A 13,711-nucleotide genomic window follows, 5' to 3' on the forward strand; every position below is an offset into this window, starting at 1 on the left:
GCTCGCGTCGTGGTTGGGCTGGCTGGGAAAGCTCCACATCCCATCCCGTCCATCCCATAATCTTGTTTAACACACTGCAAAAGCCAGAAGCCTAAACGGACTCCGAGCCGAGACGACATGAAGATTTAGCCGCATATAAATGCCAAATCCGTTGTAACTTTTTGAAGCGCATTCATCCGAGCGTCACCTTTGTGGATTAAAGAGATAGCACTATCCCTCTGCTTACAGCCCATGACTGCCAGTGTTAAGACAATAGCTTTTATAACTTGAGCAATTTTAATATCTGGTATCTTTTCAAATTATATAGAGGTATGAGATTCAGTTTCTGCTCATCTGCATCGACCTATCTATGGATTTATGCAATTTAGTAATTGGCTGCCTATTTATTCTTCATTAACGCGCCAAATTATGCATTTAATTAAGCAGGGCTGTTATGAGTTCATTATCTAAATCATCGGTGGTCAGCTGCCAAAGTTTTATGTGAAATGGACTGAAGAAAAGTGGGACACAAACCTGTAATATAATACCAAAAACTATTTCACCCATATAGATCAGTTTACTGGTGCTGGAGTCGGCTACTCAGCTGTGAAAGCAGTTGTATGCCATCTGTGTATTTGGAGCCTGTTTTACAAACTGGGTGCCTGGACTCCCAAAGGGGGAGAAAAAGACTGGAAGAGGAAGTTAGAAATTGGAGAAGGAATGTATAAGGATTATAAATGAGGGTATCTAAACCTGTTTCCCCAAATTCATTCTGTTGGTTTAGCACACTCTTTTCTAAATCTGTTTCTGACAAAGTTACCAACTTGAACATAAGTCACTTGTAACCTCTCACTTGATAACTACAAATCACAAAGTTTGCTTCAAGGGTGTTTAAAATCTGCACAGCATATTCAGTAAACATCACCCACAGGGGCTCGATTTGGACAAGACAACATTCCCCAAAGGCATCTTTTAGGATTAAAAAATGTAAGAAACCCAAGGAAGTGCACCCAAGGAGAGATACAGCGACAGATAGACATATGAGATATCTTGTATACTATAATATTACCAAGATGGCAGAATTACAGATACAAAGTCTGAAACTAAATTGCTGGACTGCACATTTACAATCTTGGCAATTTATCAATGGGTTGATATAAAAGTACTTTAATCTATCATAACATATACACCATTTCGCAACATTTGGATATTATTTGATATATTACTTTATTTAACTATGGTATAGTTACAGTTCTCGCTAGATGGAGGAAATCCTTTTTTCTGACTGTACAGGCAGAATAAAACAGCGGAACATAATCACTTCAGGAAACATAACTTATAAGGACGTTTCTGACATTACAACTGAATAAAAAGTATGAGAACTTCTGGGAATTTGTCCGAAACTAATTTCAACAGTTCCTTTAGTACTCCTCCTGGTAGCTGACATGATTTGAAGGAAAGGGGAATATTAACGAGTTAACCAGACAAAAGAAATACCCCAAATGTTAGCCAGTCGGAGTTAGTGAACGTACAGTCAGGGAAAGAGTCGCTGCCTGTGGAAGTTGGTCAACTCACCAGGCCCCAGTGTGGGGAAGCGTGGGAGCCTCCATAGCTGTCTGCTTCGTGCCAGAATAAATTCCCGCTTTACCATCAAATTTTATTCAATTTCTCTGGAACTGCCGCTCATTATAAAAATGAAGTAAGTATCTAAACTTTACTTAAAACTATAAAAAAAGCTATGTGCCTATTTTTTACAGCCAGGTTGTTTCAGCCGCTTGTGCCGGTCAGCCCGGGACAGCCCCGTTAGCTTCGGTAGCTCTCCGGCTGGCGGTTAGCTGCCCAAAATACCTGCCTGCCGGACTCCGTTAGCTTTGTATGGAAGCGGTGAGCATCACTCATGGTGAGGGGGGGTATTATTGGAAACTAGTAAAACCAGCAGCGGTGTCGTTCAAATTGACCTTCTTGTGCAAAACAAGCGGCATTAGTTCGTAAAATCACGCCGATGCAGCTTCAATATTTCAATTGCCGCTAGTGTGTTTGAGAGACAGCCAAATTAACTTCGACCTCAGCGTTACTTTGCCTTTAAGTAACGGTCGGTCTTGCTAACAGCTTGATGCAAAATGTAAAAAAAAATCAGCTTATTCCACAAGTGAAGTGTGGAAGTGATTGGTTTTTCTCTCTATGCACCGGTGTTGTGTTAGACATAACTTACAGTAACTACGTGGCACTGACCGGCGCCTCTGTGAAGGCAGAAGGACGCTGCTGACCTCGTCCCCTGGTTTCTGCTGTCTGTAGGTTCATGACACGTCCTGCCGGCCATAATGAGGGCTGTTATTGTGCTGTCACTGCTGCTGCTGAACATACATCACGCCACATCTGCACCCAAAGGAGTTACTGCCAGTCTGAAAGCCAAATGGAGCATGACGCCTTTCCTCCTGGAGGCGAGGTAAACCTGGACATGCACTTCAGACAGGGCCGGATCCGTGAGTCCAAGCAGCCCTGTCCAGGGTTTAAACCTGTGATGGGAAGGTGTCAGGTGAACACCCTGGACCAGGTTGAATACCACTTTGTTTTGGGACTGTCTCTTCAGAAGAAAGTTTTATGTTCCGTGGATGTGACTTGTTCAGTTTCCAAATGTTGTAAATGAAATTCTCAATCAAGAAAGAAATTCCTTTTGCGTCCAAGTCATTGGTGAAATTTGGGGCAAATATATCACCAGGGCATTTAAGATGTGGTCATGAATAATCAGATTCCCGACCATATGTGAACATTGATCTTTGCACTAATTTAACAGGCTCTACACTTTTAACTGTATTGTCCTAAGGCCTACAACTTGTTTCATTTCTGTTGCAAAGCTGAAACCCTTTGCTTCAATTTAAGTTTCCCCACAATTTTGTTTTGTTCTGTTCTCATCAGCAAAGTTGTCAATCAAAATAAAAAATTCTTTTGGTTCTTCAGAAAATGGCTACTTAGTGTAGTTTAGCCTGCTTACTGTGGTCACTTAACAATGCTGACAATTTTCTTTTTCTTTTCTTATGTACAGTGAGTTTATTGGGGAAGATGGGAATGAGAAGTTCTGGCAGTTCATTGACACAGTGAAAGAGCTGACTGTGTACAAGCAAGGGGGTATGTTGTTTCAAGTCGTTACTTCAAATATGGAAGAACATAGTTATAGTTTCTAACTAATTTCACACCACAGCAGCTCTGCTACTCGTCTGAAACTCACTATTTCACATGTTGATGTCTTTTACAGAATCTGTGCGCTCATACTATAACTTGGTCATTAAGAAGGCTGGTCAGTTCCTCACAGATCTTAAAGTTAATCTACTCAAATTTGCTCTGGCCCTGCGGTCTTACTCACCAGCTGTTCATGCGTCCCAACAGGTATGTTGTAATCAAAATAGTTAAAGCATCTTGGAAATGCATAGAGCAGTGTTACCTCTTGTTTGGATAGTTCTTTTTGTATGGATTTTTTATTTGGCACCATCATCGTGCTCATCTTGTCTACCACCTGTGCTCTGCAAGCCTTTCTGAAAGTTTTTCCCCAATCACTTTGTCACTGCTTTTAATGACAGCAATTACTCCTAAACCACTGGGATTAAAAGCTTGTTTTCTCACAACAGTACTTGTGTAGCTCTGCTTTCTCATGGAATTCAAACGTGTTATGATCAACTGTAATTGATTCAGTGACAAAAAGTTTTCATGCTTTTTGCATTCCTCTCAGTGGCATTTATCAACAGGATCACTGAGAGTATCCTCATATGCAAAATATTTCTTATCATGTTTTAGCTTTCGTATGTAAAAGTGTAATTAATTTACAAACGGACTCTGTCATGATGCTAGAGGGGCTGATGACAGTTAATATTCAAGCTGATTTATAAAATAGGGAGGCTTTAGGTAAAAAAAAAAAAAGCAACGAAAAAACAAAATGTGGATCCACCACATACCTGAGGGATAAAATTCTTCTTGCCAGAAAAAGGGGTGTCAAAATGCATTATGGTGTCAAAGAAGTAAAATCAGGACAGGGGATAGAGGCTTCATCTCCATCGCACCAATGGCATTTGCTCATTAAGTAAACATTTAAGTTTAAGAGGTTGTGTATGTAATTTTTTTTCAATTTCTGCAATAGTCTTATAAATAGTTTTCAAAACTTTCTGCATGTCAACTTGTTAGGTGTCTTTACTGTATGTTTTATGTTCCTGCCAGTGCTGTAAGTAGGGGGAATGCATTAAAGGCACTTAAATATTGGGTGACTTAATCGATTTCAGTACTCAGCACTCTATGTCCACAATCCCTTACCCTTTTGATTGTCTTCAGAAAGTTAAGTTTGGTGACAGTGATACTCTGTAATGATGAATTTCTCTCATTTAAAAATGCGTTTAATATCTGAGTGAGTAATGGCCTTTTGTGAGTGAAATGGAGTGTTGCACTCCACAGTGTAAATTGCTGCGATGATTTCTAGCGAGCATTGAATAAATCAGTTTGGTTTTAGATATAACAGATTAACATGGCCTATGTTGAAAAGCGAGGTGGAGTTATTGGACTTTATAATTGCCGTGTTTTATTTTTCTTGTATGCATGCAGCATCAAAATGTTATGATCGCTTGCATTTTAATGTGTATAACCCTTATGGGAGCAGGCCACCAGATTCTGCTAGTATTAGCATCATGTTTTAGCCAGTGTTTTGAAGAACTTTTCTCTCCCTTTTGCTTTTCACAGATAGCTGGTGATGAGCCTCCGCCTGAGGCTTGCCCTGCCTTTGTCTCCATCCACGGTCAACATAGCTGCAGTACCAAGGACGTCAAAAAGCTCCTGAAGGCAGCTTCAGGCAGGTAACATGAAATGGCACTGTCTTGTCCCTTGTTCAAGGATAAACTGTTTTCATAAAGCTGAACAAGTTAAAAAGTTTACATGTATTTTCTTATTAATATTTTATTCTTTTTTGCTTTCACTGACAGTATTTAGCCTGTGGTGAATGTAAAAATGTTTTTGAGTCAAATTATTATTTCTGAATGTCTTTATGTTTCCAACTGTTTGCAGGCCAAAACCATACTTATACAAGAATGATCACACATATCCTGGAATCAATAAAACAGATGTGCCAGTTGTGATCCTCTATGCTGAGATCGGAACCAAGAAGTTCGCCTCGTTCCACAAGATTCTGTCTGAGAGAGCTCAAGAGGGCACACTTGTTTATGTGCTGCGGCATTTTGTAGCAGTGAGTAGCAATGTTTTTCCAGTAATTTAAAATGCCATTTAATTGTTTACACTGATTGACCTCACACTTATCTATTAATATGACTTGTGCACACAAAGGGTTTCTGTTATGCTCTAAAGGATAGTGTTAGTCTGTTTTTATTATCTTCAACAAATCTCATGAAAATATCAGAATCACCAATTTATTTATTGTACTGACATTGCCTGTGCACCCGAAGCACAATATAACTCAGATTTGTGTGCCATAGACTTGCTCTGTTATGTATTTCTGTAGACAGTGGCACTTTTGCAGTGATACAGCAATGATGCATTATTCCCCTTGGGAAATGTTTAGGCTGAGCAGATTGCATTCGTTACAAGAGCACTGAGGGAAGAATTAACAGATTTCTCAAAATCTAACTGATAATCAAAATCACTCTACGATACAGATGTGTTTTGAGGAAGTACAAGGTGCTCTCTAAAAGATATGTTGGAAAAAAGGCAGTGTTGGTGTGAAAGTCCTGATTGTGCCTGTGAAAGGCTGAGGCAGTGCTTTGAACATGGGTGACACAGTGTCAAAGCTGGATGTCAGTGAGTCAGTATGTGTAGCCAGTTCCCATGGGCAGAAGAATAGTCTATGTTTACCATTTTTTAACAGCATTTTAGACAACAGGGTTTGCATGTTGCATGAAAATGAATGAATACCCCTCCTCTGCCTCACTATGCTTTTGCACTTGGAGTCAGACAGGTGGGGTTCTCCCAGCATTTGCCCTTGCTCAGATTGGTTTATCAGACGGTGTCCAGTGGTGCTCTGTATAATATACCTGGTTTATACCATCCCTGCCAACTCTTCGTACTGTAAATGTCTCTTGCCATCACATTACGTCTCGAGGTCTTGTGGAACTCAGTGGTGGGTTGTTGCACTATAGACAAATTAATTTTTATGTATCAGCACTTAACATACTGAAAAAAATCTCTTTAAATCTCTTCTTGAAAGATCCCAAGCTGAAGCCATTTTTGTTTCATTTGTTTGCCAATGAAAAGTACATCTCTGTTGAGTTTAAAGACATTAGTACCAGGCAACGCCGATTGATTTAGTAATGCCAGATATTGTATACGAGTATGTAGACTGAGAGCATTTTATACCTAGTGGTGAAGACGTTGTTATATTTTTAGAGAGTAAGTGAGTATTTTATATATGTGAATAAAACTACTTTGTTTACATTTTAGCCGTTAATCTGCTTCTCATTGTTGTAGGATCCAAAACCTAAAAAGATGCTTTTATCTGGTTATGGTGTTGAGTTGGCCATCAAAAGTACAGAATACAAAGCTGTGGATGACACCAAAGTCAAAGGTCAGTGGTGGCTTACAAAATGTGTGATGGACCCTCACCATGCCCAAAGCAATTAAACTAAAATCTTTTGCTTCATAGATACAAAGACAACTATTAATACAGAAGACGAAGATAACAGTGAAGTCCAAGGGTTCTTTTTTGGAACATTAAAGTGAGTAGTTTAACTAAAACATATCAATTGCTTTTAAGATTTTTAAGAATCTTCTTAAGAATCCTAACCCAACTCTTTCGCATTTTCTGATATTGCTGCTACTTTTTTTTTTTTTTTTATAAATCTCTTTTAAGGAAATCTCATCCTGATCTGGAGGAGCAACTCGCTGAGCTTCGCAAACATCTTTTGGAGAGCACCAATGACATGGCTCCTCTCAAAGTGTGGGAAATGCAAGGTATTATTATATTTTATTTGTACAATTATTGTAAGAAAACAGTTTATAATTATGGTTGCGAAATTTAATAGTTAGAATTTTATTAGCATTTTTTCCATCAATGTCTATTAATACTTTTGTAGCAGAAGATGCTTTTATTTTGTACAACAGATTAATAATATTCACAATAGACCAGTGCGTCTCACATTTAGTATGATCTCCTTTGACAACCTTGTGCTGTTTTATTTTATGTAAACAAGGTGTATATCATTTGATATTCACAGATCTAAGTTTTCAAGCAGCCTCCAGAATCATGTCTGTGCCAAAGTTTGATGCTTTGAAACTTATGCAAGATGTCAGTCAGAACTTTCCAAGCAAAGCCAGGTAAGAAGATAAATCTTATTTCTCTCTCCGATTGAGTGGAACATATTTGGTACCATATCAAAATTCAGTTTGTTTTGTGGTGCTAAGCTCTGTGTTATTATATTTAAATCCATCCAGAAACAATTCTGTTAATTAATTGCACCCAATTTCATTATTTTTAATAAAGCCCATGTGTTGGAGCGTTACGCTTTCCTGTGGGATTTATTACCTTCACAATACATATATCTGATGTACGTAGAATTAATCAGCTTGTTTCATGTTTGCTTATTTTGGCTCAGGCAGCTTGTAATAACAGGAAAAAGTGCTGAGTAAGAGTCGGGTGTTTACAGGGAATTGACTGCAAACGTACCATCTTGAGGCCCACAGGTTTTCGGAGATTAAAACGAGCATTTTACAGTTGGCTGGGGATATAGTAAAAGCTGATGGTGACTGTACATGTTTTACTGTTCCCACAGATCACTGACAAGAGTGGCTGTAAAGCAGGAAATGAGAAAAGAAATTGAGGAGAACCAAAAGGTGCGATATCATAAGAGGTTTTCTTTGATAACAACCTTAGTTATCACCCAGGTTTTATTTTAGTGAATGAGATTCCAATCTGTATCAACATAAAAGGCAACATTTTATTTTTACTTTTATTTTATTGTCTGTGCATGCTTTTTCTTTATCTGCTTAGACCTGTTGTCCCTTTGCACATTTTTCTTATTGAAAGATAAGAGATTTAAGGTTCGCTCATTTAGCGGTTTAAACATTGAGCTAACTCTTTGAGCTTGTCCTTTCAGCACTTGAGTGAGACCATTGGTGTTCACCCTGGAGATGGAGAGCTCTTCATCAACGGGCTGCACATTGATCTGGACACTCACAACCCTTTTAGGTAAGAGCTCACCGTGAGGGACCAATGGTCTACATGTGTTCTTCCTAGAAAACCTCAGACCTATGCAACAGCTAAGTAATACTCCTGCAAAAAGATCAGAGTTAGCGGTTTTTCAAAGCTGCTGCCACATAGCTGATGTGTGTTTTGAAAATAACCTGTGATTTTGCTTTAACAGCATTTTGGACATCCTCAGAGGAGAGGGAAGGGTCTTGGAGGGCCTTCATAACTTGGGCATAAAAGGAGAACATCAGGGCAAGCTATTGAGGTTACCTGTGAATGCTGTGGATGACAGCTATGCTTTAGATATCAGACATCCAACTATTATGGTGAGTCTTGTCAAGAAGAATTATTCATCTGTCCCAGATCAATACTGCAGGTGTTTTTTCTTCTTTGTGTACTTTCACCAGCATTTGAATTCGTGGCTCAGTCATCATGCTGTTGCAACAGTTTCAAGTCTGCCAGAAACCTCAGTTATTAACTTGGACGTTAGCCAAGAAAACATATCAAATTGAATATTTCCAAGTTCCTATTTTGACTCCTCTGGCCATTTTAATATTCCAGGTACTGTAAAAATTTAATTCGACTTCACTCCTTCTAGAGGCAATTATACATATATTTTTAAGTTTGAATGTCGGAGTGTAGCAGACACATACACAAAGAAGAAATTTATAACAGTGATACACAGTCTGCCAGTGAGATGGTTTACACTCGGGGTGGGAATCTTTTACTATCTCACGGTTCGATTCTGATTTTTTTGGGCTACAATTCGATTCAAAATGATTTGATTCATAATGATTTCTGCTTCAATTACCTACTCTAGTCTGCTTTGCAAGACTGAATGACAAATGGAGCTTAGATGGAATTGTTACAGCTTTTGCATAAAAGCAGTACCCCCAGAGACTAGAGACTAGACCAGACCAGAGACCGGATCCCCCCACCCTCCCCTCCAGAGACTTTGGACGGGGCTGGTTGAATCTCTATTTCCTCCATTATTGTAGTTTCCTTCTTGTTAATGGAGGTAGTCAGCCAGCGGATTTTTTTTTTTTTCCTCGATTTGGGGAAATTTTAAATCAGTTCTGAATCGTAGTAAATAAAAATCGCAATTCTTAAATGAATCAATTTTTTGGCGCACCCCTAGTTTACACCATGGGGACGTTTGTGAGTTAAATAAAGACCCCCTTTTTGTATAGCTTCTGTAATGTAGACTAGTTGAGCTTTAAAACTGTACTTGTTAAATACATACGCATTAGCTTAAAACTTTCCCACCTCTGTTTATCCTCTTACATAGATGAACCTGTCCCTGAACAAACACATTACTGTTGTGACATTTAGGTTTGTTTCCATAAACATTTTACATCCAGTGGTTTAATATTTCAGTTGTAAAAACTGTTGTAAACAGGAAAGAAAATGTTCTTTCAAAAGCTACCCTGTGTAACACTGCAGTAATGCAGAGTTCTTGATTATAGGATCTAGTTTCTGTTTATAATCCAGTCACACCCACATATTTAAAAATCCCAGCATCGGATACTAAACTTTGGAATTTAGGATAATGGGAGTGGTTTGGTTCGATGGGGATGATAAGATTTTTTTTTTTTTACTCATTTGAGGGAAGTACATACAATTTATCCTATTATGTAATTTTATATATATATATATATATATATATAAATTTTTTTTCCCCTGAGAAGTATTGAACCTATTCCAAGATTGACATGCTGTTATTGGAAAATAACTCAACTATTATTTCCTTGCTTATGTCCTTTTTTTTCTTACTTGCCAGTGGATAAATGACATAGAGAATGACCCAGTGTATCGCAGTTGGCCAACAGGAGTCCAGGAACTTCTCAGAGCCACCTTTCCTGGAGTTATCCGTCAGATCCGACGCAATTTCTTCAATCTGGTAAGTAGACCACAAAAGGGGCTAGAATTGTGGACGAGTCCTTATTGCAGTAGTTTTATGTTGACTTAACTGAACCCTGTCTAGCACTTTGTATGTGTTCAATACTTTGAGATTTGAATAAACAATTTTTTATCAAATAGTGGAGCATTTGCCATTAAAACATCTCTGTTAGCACAGATTGGCTGAAACAAAAAAACATACAGTGTACATTTTGAATACTATCTGATTAACTTTGATCATTAAAACTGTTTGAGATTGGGTGTATTGTTTTGTCTGCTATCTGATAATACCTTTGTTGTTACTGTAGGTTCTGTTTCTTGATCCAGTACAAGAAGAAAGTGTTGAACTGGTTAAACTGGCAGAACTTTTCTATAAGCATAAAATTCCCCTGAGGTTGGTGGTGTTTTTTTTTTTTTTGGTTTGCTTTAAATGTATTTATTGATTTTATTTTTTTACTGCTTCGCATTTACAGTCAGCTGTATCAGGCAGTCATTCTCATTTCATCCCCAAATTTTTTTTATAAATTGTTTATAGAATTGGATTTGTGTTTGTCGTCAACACCAAGGATGAGATTGATGGCTTCTCAGATGCAGGCGTTGGATTTTACAGACTACTCAATTACATTGCTGATGAGTACGATTTATCTCAGGCTCTAATGTCCATTGTCTCAGTAAGTATGTCACATACATGCATTGTTTTTTGCAAATCTCTTATTATAGAAAAACCTGAGATAATTTTTCATATGAACTCTTGACGATGTTTTTATACATTGACCTCTCACTTGTGCTGCACACAATAGAAGATTATATGTGTCACATGCTCTTACATACAGAAGTTACTCGCATTCCCTCCAGATTGAACAATAGCTAGAACACGCCCAATCAGTGATTTATCCTGCAATGACCCCTTCTCATACACATAGGCTCAAACAGACATTTTGTCCACTTTGTGGGAGAAACTTACAGGATAAAGTCCGTTTCATGTCGGGCTCAGCTTTACAGTGCATGTGTGGAAATATAGATCTTTCTCCTTGTCAACTTATATTTCTTTGAACCTTGGTGTTCAGTTGTTTTGTTATACTTCCATGTCATGCAGTGCTTTGAGACATAATTGGAATTGTTAAGTCAGTGAGATGTTACTTCTGTTATCAGTTCTTTAGTCAGAGCTTGAAATTAATGTCATCCATAGAATCAGATTGGGTCAAATCTGTACTCACTGTCACTCTCTTGCAGCTGTACAACAAAGTAGATGTGGGTGACACGCTGTCTGTTGATACACTCTCTGCTTACCTGAAGAAAAAATTCCCAAAAGCCAATGCTGAAAGGATTATTGGTAAAGAATCTGAGTATGATGACAAGAGAAAGGTTAGGAATTTTTCTCTTTTATCTTTGTGTTCACTAGAAATAATGATTATTACTTAGTAATCAATTGAGTAGAAACAGCCCAGAATTTATTTGATGTTTTGTTTGCTCCAGGATGGTGCTCTCTTCTACAAAAAGAGTGGTCTGGGTGCTCTACCTCTGGCTTTATTTAATGGTGTCCCTCTCAGTCAAGATGAGATGGACCCAGAAGAGCTGGAGACCATCATCCTGCAGCGCATAATGGACACCACCACTGCCTTCCAGAGAGCAGTCTTTATGGTATGACACAACTATATGGAAAGATACACACATATCCACCCCCCATGGATGATGTTCAACATGTAGATTAATATACGTACACGTGAAGAGACGTAAACAAACAATAAACAACTGTGGTAATTTGTCCTTATGAAGTGCATAAAAATAATGTGTAATGTGTCACATTCTAACCTGATGATACTGCCTTCTAGATATTAGTCAGTGGCTGGTGGTAATGCTCTTTGATCAATGAAGTAAAGACATATCTGCAATATAATATATGCCTCTCTATTGTTAATGCTTATATTTGGAATTTCAATGAAAATGTGATGATTGCTTGAAAACAGATTTAATGTAGAACCGAGTAAAGGAGGTGGACTGAGCTAATTCTTTGTGTATTACTGAAACCGGTAAATAATTAAAACACATTTAGTAATTAATCAGTAGGATATTTGTTTTCCCATTTGCGAGATAGCAAGACATTCAGTTCACAGTTAAGAGTTTTGTATATTTTTTTTAAACGTGTATTTCTTGATGCATTTACAGTTAATTGCATGTGAACTGTTCAGATGTAGGGCATTCACAAGTTCCAGTACATCTTGGACTGTTTTCTTCAATAACATAATTCATCTGTTTTGTTCTTTGCCTACAGGGTCAGTTAACTGAGGGCTCAGATGTGGTGGACTATTTAATGGAGCAGGCAAATGTGGTTCCCAGGATGAACCCTCTAATTTTAGGCACTGACCGGAAGTACCTGGACTTCACTGCTGCGCCAGGTGACCTGTACATCATCTTACATCTTCTGATATTAATTTTCATCATTTAAAGTCCCCAAGTTAGTTATAATTTTTTTCTTGCTTTGCAGTTGTAGATGATTGGGAGGACACAACTATGTTTTCATTCTTGGACAGCAGAGACAAGACCGCTGTAATGGCTAAGAGAATGAAGTACTTTAAAAACAGCGGTAAGACAGTACTTGTAATTTCATGCCTTGTGTTCCAAATGAACACAATTTCAGATGAATGAACACTGTCATTTTCATGAACACGGTGACTAGCAACCGTATAAATAACTAATTTAAAGCTTTTGCATCTTGTTTTTTTAAAGTGAAACAGCTATTGTACATTTGTTTGTTGAAGCAAGAAGTATCTTCTATGATTCCTGCACTGCTTTGGGGATCTACGAAAAGTGTGAGACCAACCTTTGTGAAGGAAGACAGGCTGCACTGCCAGCAAGATAATTGCTGGGTCTGCTTATTGGCTCTCAGCCAGCAGTCTAAATGGTCATCAGCACTGCATTTCACAGCTCAGGCCCAGAGTAGAGGTTTCTCAGTGAGGCTGAGGAGGCTGATTGCCATCCCACCTTTGTGGACTGGCTGGATGGCTTACTCCCTGCTTCTCTGACTGACTCACTAACTGACTGAGGGGAATATAAGTATCACATGTGGCAAATTTCTCTAATGTACTCAGCTCTCTGCTAGATGACTGTGCCTCATTTTCCTTCTCACATTCATCTGATTGTCATTGTGTAACCAGGGTGAGCATTCTTTTAAGGGATAACTAACTTTCTCAAAAAGCCTTTTAAGTGTGTTAATGTTGACATTAAGAATGATACAAGATATTACTTTTTCCCTAAACTGTTGAATGAAAGATGTACTCAACACCTTGTTGAGTACACCTGCCCTCCAGCTCTGATCATGTGGTGGTAACTTAGTGCATACAAGCATAGTAACAAACTTCTCAAATGGGAGGAAATATGATCTAAGTGACTTTGATGGTTGATTGTTACTGCTATTTGGGGTGGTTCAGTCAGGGGCATTTCTGTATGTGAAATTGCCTTTTTAATGAGAGAAGTAAGAGAAGTGGTCTTGCTCAGGTCCCCGCAACGAGAAAATTAATAGGAAAAACTAGTGCAGAAGAGCATTTCTGGATATCCAACATGTCAAACACTTTAGAGGGGCTAGAGCAGCAGATCATCCTGGGCTCTATGGCTGTCAGCTGGGAACACAACTGTGTGTTGGGAATGATGATTATTTAAATAACC

At 38.3% G+C, this 13,711-nt stretch overlaps 1 protein-coding gene across 4 annotated transcripts in view; it reads left to right on the forward strand.

The window, feature by feature from the left end:
- The first annotated feature begins 1,807 nt into the window (after positions 1-1,807).
- The window catches only part of uggt2 (UDP-glucose glycoprotein glucosyltransferase 2), a 35,372-nt gene continuing 23,468 nt past the window's right edge, over positions 1,808-13,711 (forward strand). For 3 of the 4 annotated variants that reach the window (XM_029530041.1, XM_029530043.1, XM_029530044.1), the window contains exons 1-20: positions 1,808-1,879; positions 2,275-2,425; positions 3,023-3,105; positions 3,233-3,363; positions 4,699-4,811; positions 5,020-5,197; positions 6,433-6,529; positions 6,608-6,680; positions 6,815-6,915; positions 7,179-7,278; positions 7,734-7,794; positions 8,058-8,149; positions 8,325-8,475; positions 9,930-10,049; positions 10,357-10,442; positions 10,584-10,719; positions 11,282-11,413; positions 11,525-11,689; positions 12,321-12,444; positions 12,534-12,632. In XM_029530041.1, coding sequence (XP_029385901.1) covers positions 2,301-2,425; positions 3,023-3,105; positions 3,233-3,363; positions 4,699-4,811; positions 5,020-5,197; positions 6,433-6,529; positions 6,608-6,680; positions 6,815-6,915; positions 7,179-7,278; positions 7,734-7,794; positions 8,058-8,149; positions 8,325-8,475; positions 9,930-10,049; positions 10,357-10,442; positions 10,584-10,719; positions 11,282-11,413; positions 11,525-11,689; positions 12,321-12,444; positions 12,534-12,632 — 2,167 coding nt within the window. In that variant the 5' untranslated portion in view covers positions 1,808-1,879; positions 2,275-2,300. The remainder of the gene's footprint in view (positions 1,880-2,274; positions 2,426-3,022; positions 3,106-3,232; positions 3,364-4,698; positions 4,812-5,019; positions 5,198-6,432; positions 6,530-6,607; positions 6,681-6,814; positions 6,916-7,178; positions 7,279-7,733; positions 7,795-8,057; positions 8,150-8,324; positions 8,476-9,929; positions 10,050-10,356; positions 10,443-10,583; positions 10,720-11,281; positions 11,414-11,524; positions 11,690-12,320; positions 12,445-12,533; positions 12,633-13,711) is intronic. The other variant, XM_029530042.1, reaches the window with a different exon arrangement.

Source organism: Echeneis naucrates, chromosome 21 (assembly GCF_900963305.1).
Source record: "Echeneis naucrates chromosome 21, fEcheNa1.1, whole genome shotgun sequence".
Lineage (NCBI taxonomy): Eukaryota > Metazoa > Chordata > Actinopteri > Carangiformes > Echeneidae > Echeneis > Echeneis naucrates.